At 34.2% G+C, this 13,205-nt stretch overlaps 1 protein-coding gene across 1 annotated transcript in view; it reads left to right on the forward strand.

Moving 5' to 3' along the window:
• The window catches only part of SLC12A2 (solute carrier family 12 (sodium/potassium/chloride transporter), member 2), a 148,457-nt gene that overhangs the window by 124,184 nt on the left and 11,068 nt on the right, over window positions 1-13,205 (forward strand). The window contains exons 21-25 of the mRNA XM_006870688.1: window positions 4,671-4,796; window positions 7,790-7,837; window positions 9,248-9,370; window positions 10,810-10,921; window positions 12,586-12,672. Of these exons, the coding sequence (XP_006870750.1) occupies window positions 4,671-4,796; window positions 7,790-7,837; window positions 9,248-9,370; window positions 10,810-10,921; window positions 12,586-12,672 (496 nt within the window). The remainder of the gene's footprint in view (window positions 1-4,670; window positions 4,797-7,789; window positions 7,838-9,247; window positions 9,371-10,809; window positions 10,922-12,585; window positions 12,673-13,205) is intronic.

Raw genomic sequence — 13,205 nt, forward strand, 5'->3', positions numbered from 1 at the left:
TTCTTTCAAAGAACCAGCTTCTTGTCCTGTTGATTGTTTCTATAGTTTTTCTGTTTTCTATGTCATTTATTTCTGCTCTAATCTTTATTATTTCTTTTCTTTTGGTAGCTGTGGATTTCCTCTGTTGGTCTGTTTCTAATTTTTGTAGATGCTGTCTTAATGTGTTAATTTTGGTTCTTTCTTCTTTTTTGATGTGTGCGTTTATTGCAATAAATTGTCCTGTCAGCACCGCTTTCGCCGTGTCCCAGAGATTTTGGTATGTTGTGTTTTCGTTCTCATTTATTTCTAGGAACTTTGTGAATTTGCGTGTAATTTCTTCTACTACACAGTCACATTCAGCAGGGTGTTATTCAGTTTCCATGTATTTGACTTGGTTTCCTTGGTCTTCCTATTGTTGATTTCTAATTTGATAGCATTGTGGTCTGAGAAAATGCTTTGTAGTATTTTGATATTTGTAAATTTATGTAGATTTGTTTTGTGGCCTAAAACATGATCTATTCTGGAGAATGTTCCATGGGCACTGGAAAAGAATGTGTGTTGTGTTGTTGTTGGGTTGAATGCTGTGTACACAGTCCAGTGGCTGATTGTATTGTTTAGTTCTTCTGTGTCTTTGTCAAGTTTCTTTCCTATCCATTTTTGAAAGCGGTTTATTAAAATCACTCACTATTATTGTAGATTCATCTATTTCTTTCTTCAAATCTGTTAGAGTTTCCTTTATACATTTTGGAGCTCTTTCATTGGGCGCATAGATACTTATTATGGTTATTTCATCTTGTACAATTGTCCCTTTAATCATGAGATAATGTCCATCTTTATCTATTATGCTGGTTTTTGCCTTAAAGTTTATTTTATCAGATTATTAGTACTGCCATTGCTCTTCGCTTTTTATTGCAATTGGTTTGGTATATTTTTTTCCATCCTTTGACTTTTAATCTGTTTTTGTCTCTGTGTGTGAGATGTGTCTCTTGCAGACAGCATATTTAAGAATCTTGCTTTCTTTTCCATTCTGCCACCCTCCGTCTCTTAACAGGTGCATTTAATCCATTTACATTCAGTGTAATTATTGATAGGTATTGATTAATTGCTGCCATTATGTGTTTTTGTTTTGTTTTTTTGTGGTGTTGCTGCTGCTGTGTTCTGTATGTCTTCCTTTGTTGAGTAAATGACTTTGTTTTCTTGTGAGTTTCCTCATAGTTTTAATGTTTCCATGTTCTTGGATTTTCATTCTCTTGGTATGTTGTAACATGTTAAGTTTCATTGAGGTTGCCTTATAGTCCATTAATTTTTCTCTCCTTTACTGCAGTCTATTTTATCCTGTAATTGACCTGACCTTCTCACTATCTGGATCTCTGTTCCTATGTGTTTACCTTCTTTTACATTGAACTTGTTTTGATCATAGACTGATCTCCCAGATTCTCTGAGATTGTTCTTACAGTTTTGTTCTGTTCTCAACCCTTCCTTCTGTTGACTTAATTCTGGGGGATGCTGCCACGTATGTCAATCTCTGGTTGTTGTCTGTTCTTGTTGGGTCTCAGTCCACAGAACTTCCTTTAGGCTGTTTTGTATCACAGGGTTGACTTTGGCAAAATCCCTTAGCTTCTGTTTATCTTGGAATGTTTTGATTACACCATCATAGTTGATTGATAACTTTGCTGGATAAAGAATTCTTGGTTGTCAATTTTTGTCTTTCAGGGTTTTATGAATTTTCACCCATTGCCTTCTTGCTTGTATGGTTTCTGCTGAGAGATGTGACCTTAATCTGACTTGCTTGTCTTTGTATGTGACACTTCTGTTTTCCCTGGAGGCTTTCAGTAGTGTCTCCTTATCTTTGATTTTGGAGAGCTTGACTATGATATGTCTTGGTGATTTTCTTTTGGGATCTATCCTTCCTGGGGTTCATTGAGCTTCTTGGATGTTTATCTTTTCACTTTTCAGCATGTTAGAGAAATTTTCTTCCAGCAGTTCTTCAACTATTTCCTCTGTGGACTTGTGTGATTCTTCTTGTTCTGGAATGCTGATAATTCTTTAGTTAATCCTCTTCATGTTGTCCAACATGAATCTTAGACCATCTTCAGAACTTTTTTATCCTTTTTTGTGTTTGTTCTTCTGTCTTAGTGGTAGTCAGAGATTTGTCTTCCACCTCACTGGTTCTACCTTCCATCTCATCTATTCTACTCCTCTGCCCTTTCAGAGTGTTCTCTATTTCTGTTATTTTGTTATTGATTGTTTGGACCTCTTTTTGTAGGTTTTGAATTGTTTCCAATGCTGTATCTATCTTATTTGATTGTTCCTGTTGCACTTTCCTGGCTTCTTCCTTATGTTTCTTAACTCCATTGTAACGTGCTTTGAAACATTTTATGATCATTATTCTGAATTCCATCTCAGGCATTTCCAAGGCCTGCCCTCCTTCCATAATGTAGTCCAGGTCTACTTCTAGTTCGTTTGTCTCAGACACTTTATCTTGTTTCTGGACATGTGCTGATATGGTCATCTGCTTTTGCTTCTTGGACATGTTGAATCTTTATCTGTGGCCTTAATACATAATTGAGTATGTGTTTTGGTATTTTTTATGCTTTCTGATTGCTTCCAGGAAGGTGTGATCAGGATGTGGGCTTCCCTTTTCACTCTTCTTATTTTTTAACTCAGAGTAACTTTCATAGGTGTTGTCTGTTTCCCTGCTATATGGCGGTTGGTATTGGTTCTTGCCTGGGTTTTGGTATTTTATAGGCTGTGATTGTAGGTTGGCTATATGGCAGCAGTTGCTGACTCTTCTTGTGTAATATAGGGAGACAAAGAGTCCTCCAAAGGCAGAAGGGGGAGCATATAACAGCAAAACAATACCAGCAAAAAAAAACAAAAGACTAAAAAACAGCAACAACAAAACCAAGACTGATACTGCAGTCTCTATTCACAGAAAAGAGAGAGGAGGGAGAGAAGAAGAAGAAGGAAGAAAAATAAATAAAAGAAAAAAAAATTTTTTTTTCAAATTAAAAAAAAAAAATAATCTGTACCCTGATATGAGCTCTCTTTCCCTCCCTACAGCCCTCTTCCTTCTCTTTTCCGTGTTAAAAAACAGAACAAAAAGCAAACAAGAAAAGTTCAAGGCCTGTTCTTGGGCTGAGTATCTGTCGGCTGTTTGGTTTTAAATGGGTACTTTCTCTTTAAATTTCGAGGATATCTATGCACATGCATAATAGAACCCTCTGAGGGTGGGGCTGGAGTATCTACTAGCTCAGGCACCCCTATAGTTACCAGAATGGAGGTACGCAGACAGCAAGGGACCAACGAAAAGATACCAAAAAAGAAAAAACGAATGTCCACATCTCTATCTCTGTGGCTGTCAGGCGTCCGTGGCTGCTCTGATCCTTTCCCCGCTTGGCCCCACACAAAATGGTGGTTCCTAGAGCAGCTGAGCGTTCCGAACCAGGAAGCAATGGATTTCTTGCTTCTGCCACAAAGTTCCCAGCTGTAGGTCTTCCAACCATCTAAATATTCCTTTGTATGTGGTTCAGAGTACTGGGACCGTTCCCTGAGCCTACTTTGTCCTGTATTCTGTGTTGTTCTCAGCAGAGCTCATCACTACACTTCCACCCGATCTGCCATCTTTTTCCGGAAACCTCCAAATTTATTTTTTTAAAAACAAACTTGTTACATAAAATCTGAGGAAAAAATTTTAAATTACCAAATTATTTTATATTTCATGTTTAGATAAGTACAATCATGTAATAGATAACATTTTGATTGAAACTTAAAAATATATATATTTTCAAGCATATAAAATTATTATGTAACATTTTGGAAAGGATGTATTTATCACTAGTAAGACTTGGAGACAAGAATTCAGTTTAGTACTGGATTAAAAGCACCAACTTTGGAGTCAGACAGATAGATACGGGTTGAAAGTTTTAGCTTTTCCATTGAATCATTTTATAGATTGTGAGAAGCTGCTGACTTCTGAGCATCTGTTTCTTTCATCTGTTAAGACATAATTCCTTCCCAGAGTTGCTGTGAAGATTGAGGAGATAAGGAAGGCTGTGAAGCCCTTAACATAGTGATGGCACCTAAGCTCACTTAGTTTCTACTGCTGTTTTCCTCATTAATGTAAATAAATGAGGATATGGACAGATTATCTATTTCTACTTAGGATAAATGTCTTTAATTATGGAAGTTAAGTGTAAACTAAACTTTTTGCCAAAAAGACAAAGAATGAAAGACGCTGCTTTAAAAAAGAAGCAATGATATTTTCACCCGGAATTCATTAGGAAAGTACTGTGGTCTTCGTTCTGTAGTCAGGAGTGTAATATTTCTGTTAATATTGTGTTAACTGTTAACCTTGAAGCATGCATATGAACAATAGTCATATTCTATATACTTTTTGTATTTGTAAATTGTATTGAGAATAGAATCCATGTACCTTTTATAAATCTTTCTTTTGCTCGCTCATTACTGATTCCTTAGTGCCTAATTCAAATGTGTGGTACTTAGTTGTCACTCAGATATTTAAGTGACTAATTTCAAAACATGACATTGTTTACATAAAAAATAATTTACAGTAAATTTGATTATCTTACATTATAGCTTATTTTTAAATGTCAACTGTGATTAAATAATGATGCTTTTTTAGCAGTTAAAATATGAATAAAATATTTTAAATGCTTTTGTGTCTGCAGAAGAATTATTGTCATCTCAAGAGAAATCTCCTGGTGCCAAGGATGTGGTACTAAGTATGGAATATAGTAAAACATCAGATTTAGATACTTCCAAACAATCTGATGAAAAAACTGTTAAACATAAAGGTAATTTTTCATTGCAATAAGTTTTATTAATAATAATGTTTTATTTTTTTAGGAAATGACTGTTACTACATAACATGTCTCATACAATAAACTAATCTCAAACTTGCACTGTTCATTTCTAGTTGCTCAGGTAAAATTCATGCTTTTCAAAAAATGGTTTCAAAGTGACTAAGTGATTTCAAGCACTAAAATTAGGTCTTTGAACAGAAACCATGCCAACTAATTATTTGCAGATTTGCTATTGTGTGTTTTTATTTCTATGCCTTGTAAATATTTAAATTTAAAGTATAGGTTAAATTTTAACTAGAGAAAGAAACATGATAAATTATACACGTGTGTAGCATATGGTAATGTTAAGGGAATAGCATTTAAAAACTAATTTACATTTTTTTCGTCAGAAATCCAGATATTTAAATATCAGGTGTTTTGTGTATGTGTTGATGTTAGAAATATTTTTGTATCTACTACCTGTGTAGATAGGGAATGTGGTGGTTCCATGCGATAGTGCACTGGACTGTGAACCACAAGGTTGCAGTTGTGGTTTGTGCCCACCAGCCAATCCGCAAAAGAAAGAAGAAGCTTTCTGCTTACTCAGAGATTTAAAGCTTTGGAAACCGTATACAGGGTCACTAAGACTCAACGGCTTTTCACAACAACAGCTTCTGCAGATGTTCATAAAAAACAATGTAATAAAATAATCAAGTGAAAATTTATACCTCAGTTGAGTCCTGTCTGAAGAAAGTAGCAGTTGAAACTGAGGTATTCCACCTTAATTTATAGACATATTTATTACCCCTGATGGTTATGTGATGGTATAGGCGACAAAGATTCTACAGTCTCAAGTGACATATAGATGCTTTTATGTACAAAGGTGTGTGACATGTTTATGAAAAGGAAAGAGGCATGACTTCCAAATCTTACTCTCCTACCCTCACTCTCCTACCTCTGTTCAGTCTAGTATCTCCATCTGTCTTATTCCCAGCTAACACACAAGAAAAAAATCTGCACTGTAAATCATCAAACCATACATATATTTTTGATTCCTATAAAAATAATTACCATTCTTTTACTGAAATCATTATCCTTAGATAAATCATGTCTCTGAAATGGATCTCTTCTGTGTTACTTACAAATGTTACTGCTGCTTTTATTTCTTTCCTTATTTCTTGTCTTCTTAGAGGCGTAGTTTTAGAAAGTTGAGTTGAGGTCCATTTTTTCCTTTCAGTTCTTTTGCTGGCTTGATTGATTATTTCTTTTTTCTATTAACTGATTCTGATAACTGCTCTTATGTTTCTGTGTTTATTTTTAGTTAATGTGTACATTCTTTCATTTTCTCTTAAATTTTGTTGTTTGGTAGTTCTTTTCTCTTGTTTAAAACCGACCCTTTCTCTCCAGTCTTTTAGGAGATAATAGACAATGTCATGGTAGGAGGGCAAGAAATATTTTATTTATTGAGTTGCTCTGTGCACCTACATTATAGTAGGTATTTTTCTGTACAGTAGCTCATGAATATGTGTCACAATCTCATGTCATTTGTTTTGATATAGTCAATTAAATTATTTTCAAAATTTTATTGTAAAAACTGAATGCCTTCACCTCAGTTTAAAATTATTTTTAAATGTCAAGATTTCCTTGGCATTTCTGAGGCCTTTTAAATGAATGCAGAATGGCCATAGTCATATTTATAACTGCTTTTATTATCATCAAAGGTAGATCCTTTATAAAACAATATTTAACACTGTGAAAATTGAAATGTAATTTTGTAGTGTTAAATATTATGGAATGAAATGCTTTTCATTCCATAACAGGCTTAAGAAATTAGTAACATTAGCTTTATTTTGTGTTTATTTTCTAGTTAGCCAATTATTTTCAAAATGATCATAGAAGCTGGAAACTTTTAAATAATTTAAAACATCTTTAGGGACGGTTGACTGTAGCTTTTTACACATGAGTATGTGCCTGTGTCATCTTGGTTATATTGAAGCATACAATGTGCAAGAAGACAAAAAGAGCACCTTAGTTTGTGCCAGGCACTGAATTAAGAGAATTTATACTCCCCATATAAAAACCTTAAGAGGTAGTTGCTGTTAACCTTTTTATAAAGGAGAAGAGTGAGGAGTTAAATGTCTCTCTCAAGCTTACAGAGTTAGCAAACAGGGGTGGAGGTAATTTTGGAATCCTGGGACTCTAACTCTAGAGCAGAGCTGTAATACATCCTTTGTGGTCCAGCTCAGGAGTATTATTATATACCGTAAACAAAGAAATGAAATATACTAGAAGAAGCTTACTGTAAAGATTTACAGCCTTGCAAAGCATACAGGGGGGGTTCACTCTGTCCTTAGTGTCACTAGGAGATGAATCAACTTGACAGCAGTGGATTTGAATTTTGGTTTATTAACCCCAGAAAGATAACTATATGTATAAATATAATGAATATGGGCATACATGCATGCATCCACACATAAATTTATAAAAAGTCTCTGCTATGTAGCCTGTTACATAAATCAAAAGATTTCTGTTTTTGATCAGATTTTGTAATATTTGAAGTGATGATTAGTTTTTACAAATAACCAAATATTCACAAGTGTTTCCAAAATTAGTTTTCAATCATTTGCACAGTGATGCAATGGCATGTTTCAAATCTATATATATTATCTGCATTGTCTATTTTTAATGTCATATTTATATCCCAGAAGTGATAGTTCATCATTTTTCCAATTATGAGTTTTAAAAACTCTACTTTCATGACACTTTTACAGGTTTAAAATTAGGGGTGAGTGTTAATCTTTAGCCCTGTAGGAGGGGTCTAACATATATTTGCTTTTAAAATCCTGAAAATCAGTGTAGCAGATACTAATCTTCAGTCTTGATTATTTTTCATGGACTGTTGCTTCATACTATGTTTGTTTATAAGTGTCTCTATTTGCATTTTCATTATTTTCTTAATATAAAAGCAATTAACCTATATTTTGTGTTTTTTAAACATAATCTAGATGAGGAAGAGGATGGCAAGACTCCAACTCAACCACTGTTGAAAAAAGGCAGGCATTTTTCATCATTTTATTTTAATCCCCTTTTCATACTGTTAACTCTTTAACTCCAACCTTATTATTATTTTTTTAAACCTTAATTTTGATTTCCATGGTGAGGTGATGTTACAGTTATTTATTAAATGCAGATTAGAAAAATAAATATTAGTTCAACTAAAAAAGCAAATTTGCCTAGGATAGGTGGTATATCACTTTTTTTTTTTTTTTTTTTGTGAATCATGACATTTCTTAAATATCCATACCCTGAAAGTCAATAATAATTTTTTCTTTTTTTAAAAAATTTAAACTGTGTGGTTTAAATAAGAAGAGGCACTGAAGTAGGTCGACTTAAAGTGTCACTTACATTCTTTACCATCAGTTGTACCCAATCAAGTCCTTAATTTTGATACTAATATATTTTCATTTCAAAAATTATAATATTTCTCACAGTCCTGCTGCGTTTGGGAGATACACAGTCATGTCAGCGTACATGAATTTTATGAAAAGGAGATAGAGGTGAGAGTTATGGAGCAGTGTGGTTTGGTAGCCATATTATTTCATCATGCAAAATCATTCGTCATGTTTGCATACGTCATGGCAGCATGAAAAGTGAATGATAGCTATTCTGCAGAAGTAGCCAGATTTCCTCTGTGCATTTCTGCATTGGTGTAGGAGTTTTCGTAATAGTCATTTGCTTTCTCACAGAGCCAATGTTTTTTTGTGTGCGTCTTTTTCTTTTTAATTCCTGGGATAAATGGGAAGTTCTTTGGTGTACTGTCCTTTAGATCTGCAGCAGAAGAGTACCCTTCCAAGCAGTGCCCACTGTCTTTCTGTGGTTCAAAGAAAGAGGAGGTGGTTGAAGGGACAGCTGTTAGGGAAAAATGAAGGAGATTTTCTTTAGACAACAAGTTTCCATTGCGGTATCAACAAGAGAGTGTTGGTAAACCTTCATCATCCTTCTGTCATTTATGCTACAGATAACTTTTTATCTAAAAATATTTCTGACCTTTATATTATTGGGAAGACTTATTATGAAAGAAATAGGTTCATAGACCACATATAATAGCCTCATCCAATTAACTTGAAACAACTTTTCAAGAACCAAAATCTAATAGTCAAGTGTTACCTTGATTATTTATGATTGGTGTATTGATAATGGTTTTTATATCCGTTTGCTTAGAATACTTTAAAATATAAAAAATTGGTAAGATAAATTACCTTTAGCTATTTTAAAGATTTGCATATCAGTAGCTATTTCGAAAGTCTGTTTAAATTATAGGCAATTGACAGCTTATGGTGGATATAACTATGTATAAGGTAAACATACTTGAATATACAAAAGTTAGGATACTACAGGAATTCAGCAATGGAGGCTTTAATATTTACCTCCCTTACATCTTACATTTTTGCTTTATCCTTTAGAATCCAAAGGCCCTATTGTGCCTTTAAATGTAGCTGACCAAAAGCTGCTTGAAGCTAGTACACAGTTTCAGAAAAAACAAGGAAAGAACACTATTGATGTCTGGTGGCTTTTTGATGATGGAGGTAAGGTTAATACACTTTTTTAATAGTTAAAAATTTATTTGTGAAAATAGTAGTAAGAGAACTCACGTTCTCTTTACCTAGAGACCCCATTCAGGTTTTGCCAGCGTTCCAGAAGCAAAAGATTTACTTTAGAGCCAAGTTCTGTGCTTGGTTGTAATGTCTCTTCAGTGTCCTTCAGTTTGGAACAGTTGCTTAGTGTTGTCTTGACCTTCATGAACTTTACATCACAGGCCATTTTGTAGCACTCAATTCCGAGTGCTGTCTGAGGTTTCACTATAATTAATTTTAGGTTATTCATTTTTAGCAGAAATATACAGTAGTGATACCCTGTCCTTCTGACTACTTCTATCAGGTCCTGTAACTGGTGAAGTTAACTTTGACCATTGACTAAGGTGGTTTTCACTGTAAAGTTAGTCTTCCCCTCTTCATAATTACAGGTATTTAGGAGGGAATTACTTTAAGACTATGTAAATATACCTTCTTTCTACATGTTTTACCACTGTTTTAGCATTCATTGCTGTTTCTTACCTGAATTCATTATTATTGTTGTTACCTAGTGACAGTTTTTCCTGTCCCATCATTTCGTCATTTGTTAGTTGACTAATTTCTACTGCAAGGAAAGCTTTTTCTTCATTTCTGTCAATGTGAAGTCATGTTATCCTGTTTTAGTCAGTTGGGTTATAATTTGTTACGCACATCATTTGTTTTGATGTTCAAATTGTTTTGGACAGCAAGACCCCCCCCCCCCCCCCTTTTTTTTTTTTTTAAATAAATATAAGCAGACTTCTGGGTCAGTTTGTCATGCCTCAAGTCATTCCTTGAGAGAAACACTTTCTTACTTTCTGGCACAGTAAGATGTTCCAAGCTCAGTGTTGTGCTTTCTCTACTCCAACTGTGGAACTAAACAAGGAGCCTTGCTTCTTTCACTAGAGGAATCCAGTGCAATTCAGAAGGAAAGACTGGGGCATTAGGCATACGCATTACTACTGGGGTGTCACTTGTCTCAGGACCTCTCCATGGACAGAAGCTGTATGTGTGTGTATGTGTGTTTGTAGATATAGACTGGAAACCAATTCTGTTCCAACACTGCAGGATTCAGGCCAGCTTTCTTCTTTTGCAGTTTCTCATTTCCGTGAGAAACCTGTTCCCATGATCTTCAGTGAATATGCTTATTACCTCAATCCTCCTATATATAACTACTCTCCCAACTATGTCAGACCACTATTCCACTTGACTGTTTTCCTTACATGGGCCCGAACTCCATTGGATCACCCTCCTTGCTAATGACTATAGTTTTAAAACCTAATTATTAAAGGACCACGAGAATTTTGTCTTATATTGAAGTCTGATTAACATGTTCTTAGAACCTTTACTGGATAAAGCCTCTTGATTGAGACATTAGCACTTAATAAATGATTTGTTTTATTTCTATGATCCAGGCTTGACTTTACTGATACCTTATCTTCTGACTACCAAGAAAAAATGGAAAGACTGTAAGATTAGAGTATTCATTGGAGGAAAAATAAATAGAATAGACCATGACCGGAGAGCGTAAGTTTATCTTAAAGTTATCTTATCTAGTAATAAATACTTCATTACTACAATATAGATTTCACCAAATAGAAATTAGATAATCTAGAAAATGTCATATTACTCTTTTCTTAAGCACAAAATTCCAGCTAAACAAGTAACACTATTCTCTTTAATTTTGTCTTCATACGTACGTTGTAGCTATTTGGTTTCAATATTAATATGTAGCTTTAAAAGATTTGGCTTTATACATGGTCTTTCTTAAATACTGTAGCATTCATTAAATAAAGCTACAAGAGGCTTTCAATTTGAATCAGAGGAAAAAGTACACACAGATTATTTGTGGATACATAGGCTACATTTTGTAGACATCTAGACAACAGAAATCAGCATGCCGTTGTTAATCCATCTTTTTTTTTCCTCCATACTACCAAGATCCTAGTTCTCGTTTCAGTTCTTCTCTCCTGTACTTTCAACACTCTTATATCTTATCTGTCACCTTTCTAGAATATTGTACACATAGCTTCAAGCTTCCTGTGTGGAAAGTAAATCCTATGATTCTTTTGCCCAAAATACTTTGACTATTAATTCTTCATTATTTCCTATAGATAGCTTAATTGCTGTGATGTGACATTGAAGGCCCTCACAGTTTCTTCTCCATGCCTAGTCCCTTTCCATCATGATTTCCTGTACCTTCAGGCATTCACTATACTTACCTCTTTAAAGTCCAGCTTAGTAGCCACATTGTTCATAAAGCCTTCCCTAATGATTTTCTCCCCAGACCCTCTACTAGTTTCCTCTCTGACTCACAGTACACTTGATACTACTCATTAATTTTGTTTTTCTTAAATTTCACTTCGGTGAGCTCTGTAATGTTTAGCATGTTTGCTATGCATGTAGTAAACACCAGGTTTAGCTAGATGTGTATTAATTTCAAATAGGGAATTATGCATGAAATACAAATAATGAACTTTAAAAAGCTGAATTTATCAATTTTCCTATACCTAAAATCTGCAGTTTGGAAACTATCTTCTTATTAAAAATAAAATCCTGTGTTGACAATTGCTTTCCTTACGTATGTTTCAATTCTACTGTTGCTGTTAATATTTCATCGCCAATTATGCCTTTAAAAACGTATTTGCTCTTAGGTATTGTCAGGACAGTTTGGGCTGTTTAATAACAAAACATATTTATTGAAAATCAGTACTTTTATCCTGGTTTCATACACACACACACACACACACACACAGAGTGAACCTGAATAAACCAACTTCAATTTAGATCCAAACCAGAAATCATACTTAGGCTTTAACATATGCATTGTTCTTTGATAGAAGAATAACCCAAAATTAATTAAATAACCATTTACTAGTTTTTACTGAAATTTTTATGCTTATCAATATAATTTGAGTAAAATTAACTTTGAAAAAAAACTACTTTCCATTCAGAGTTCATTATTAATGCGTTGCTCCATCCATTCATTATCCTCTATTTAGAGAGATTCAAAGAAAGTAAAAGAATATAATGGAAGCCCCTACTCTTACTAAAAGTCTACTTGCTGAACGTACTTAATATAGATGAATTACTTTAGTACTGGTAGACTGCAGTACTACATAGCCCTACATAGAATAAATACTTACATGCATCTTTCTTATATTCAATACTACTACTCATTTTTATTGCAGGATGGCTACTTTACTTAGCAAGTTCCGCATAGATTTCTCTGACATCATGGTCCTAGGAGATATTAATACCAAACCAAAGAAAGAAAAGTAAGTTATTGGATAATTTACTCTACACAAACTTCTAATCTTTTTATGAATGAACTAACTACTCAAATATTATAGTAACAGTTCAATTTATAACTAATTACCAGGGTTTTTTCTATGCTTTGGGTTATGTATACAGTCTGGAAGGCAGTCATAATAGGATTGGGTAAGAGCTGCCTCCTCAAAGTACAGTTGACTCTGATGACACGAATGGAGTCAAGCCTTCAGGACCTTCATTTATTGATGGGACACAACTCAAAATGAAGAGAAACATTGTAAACATCCATTTAATAATCAGAACATGGAATGTACAAAGTATGAATCCAGGAGAATTGGAAATTGTCAGAAATGAAATGGAATGTGACTGACTTATAAGCTTTCAAAAGGGAACCTAGTGCTAGGGAGCATGGAAGAAGGCAGACTCTCCACTGGGTATAATTTAATCTTTCTGGGCGGAGCTGATGAAAAGAAATATAGATGGGTAACTCGTGATACTGTAGTGAATAATGCTTATCAGGACGGAGTGTGAGGGTTGG

Source organism: Chrysochloris asiatica, unplaced genomic scaffold (assembly GCF_000296735.1).
Source record: "Chrysochloris asiatica unplaced genomic scaffold, ChrAsi1.0 scaffold00147, whole genome shotgun sequence".
Taxonomy (NCBI): domain Eukaryota; kingdom Metazoa; phylum Chordata; class Mammalia; order Afrosoricida; family Chrysochloridae; genus Chrysochloris; species Chrysochloris asiatica.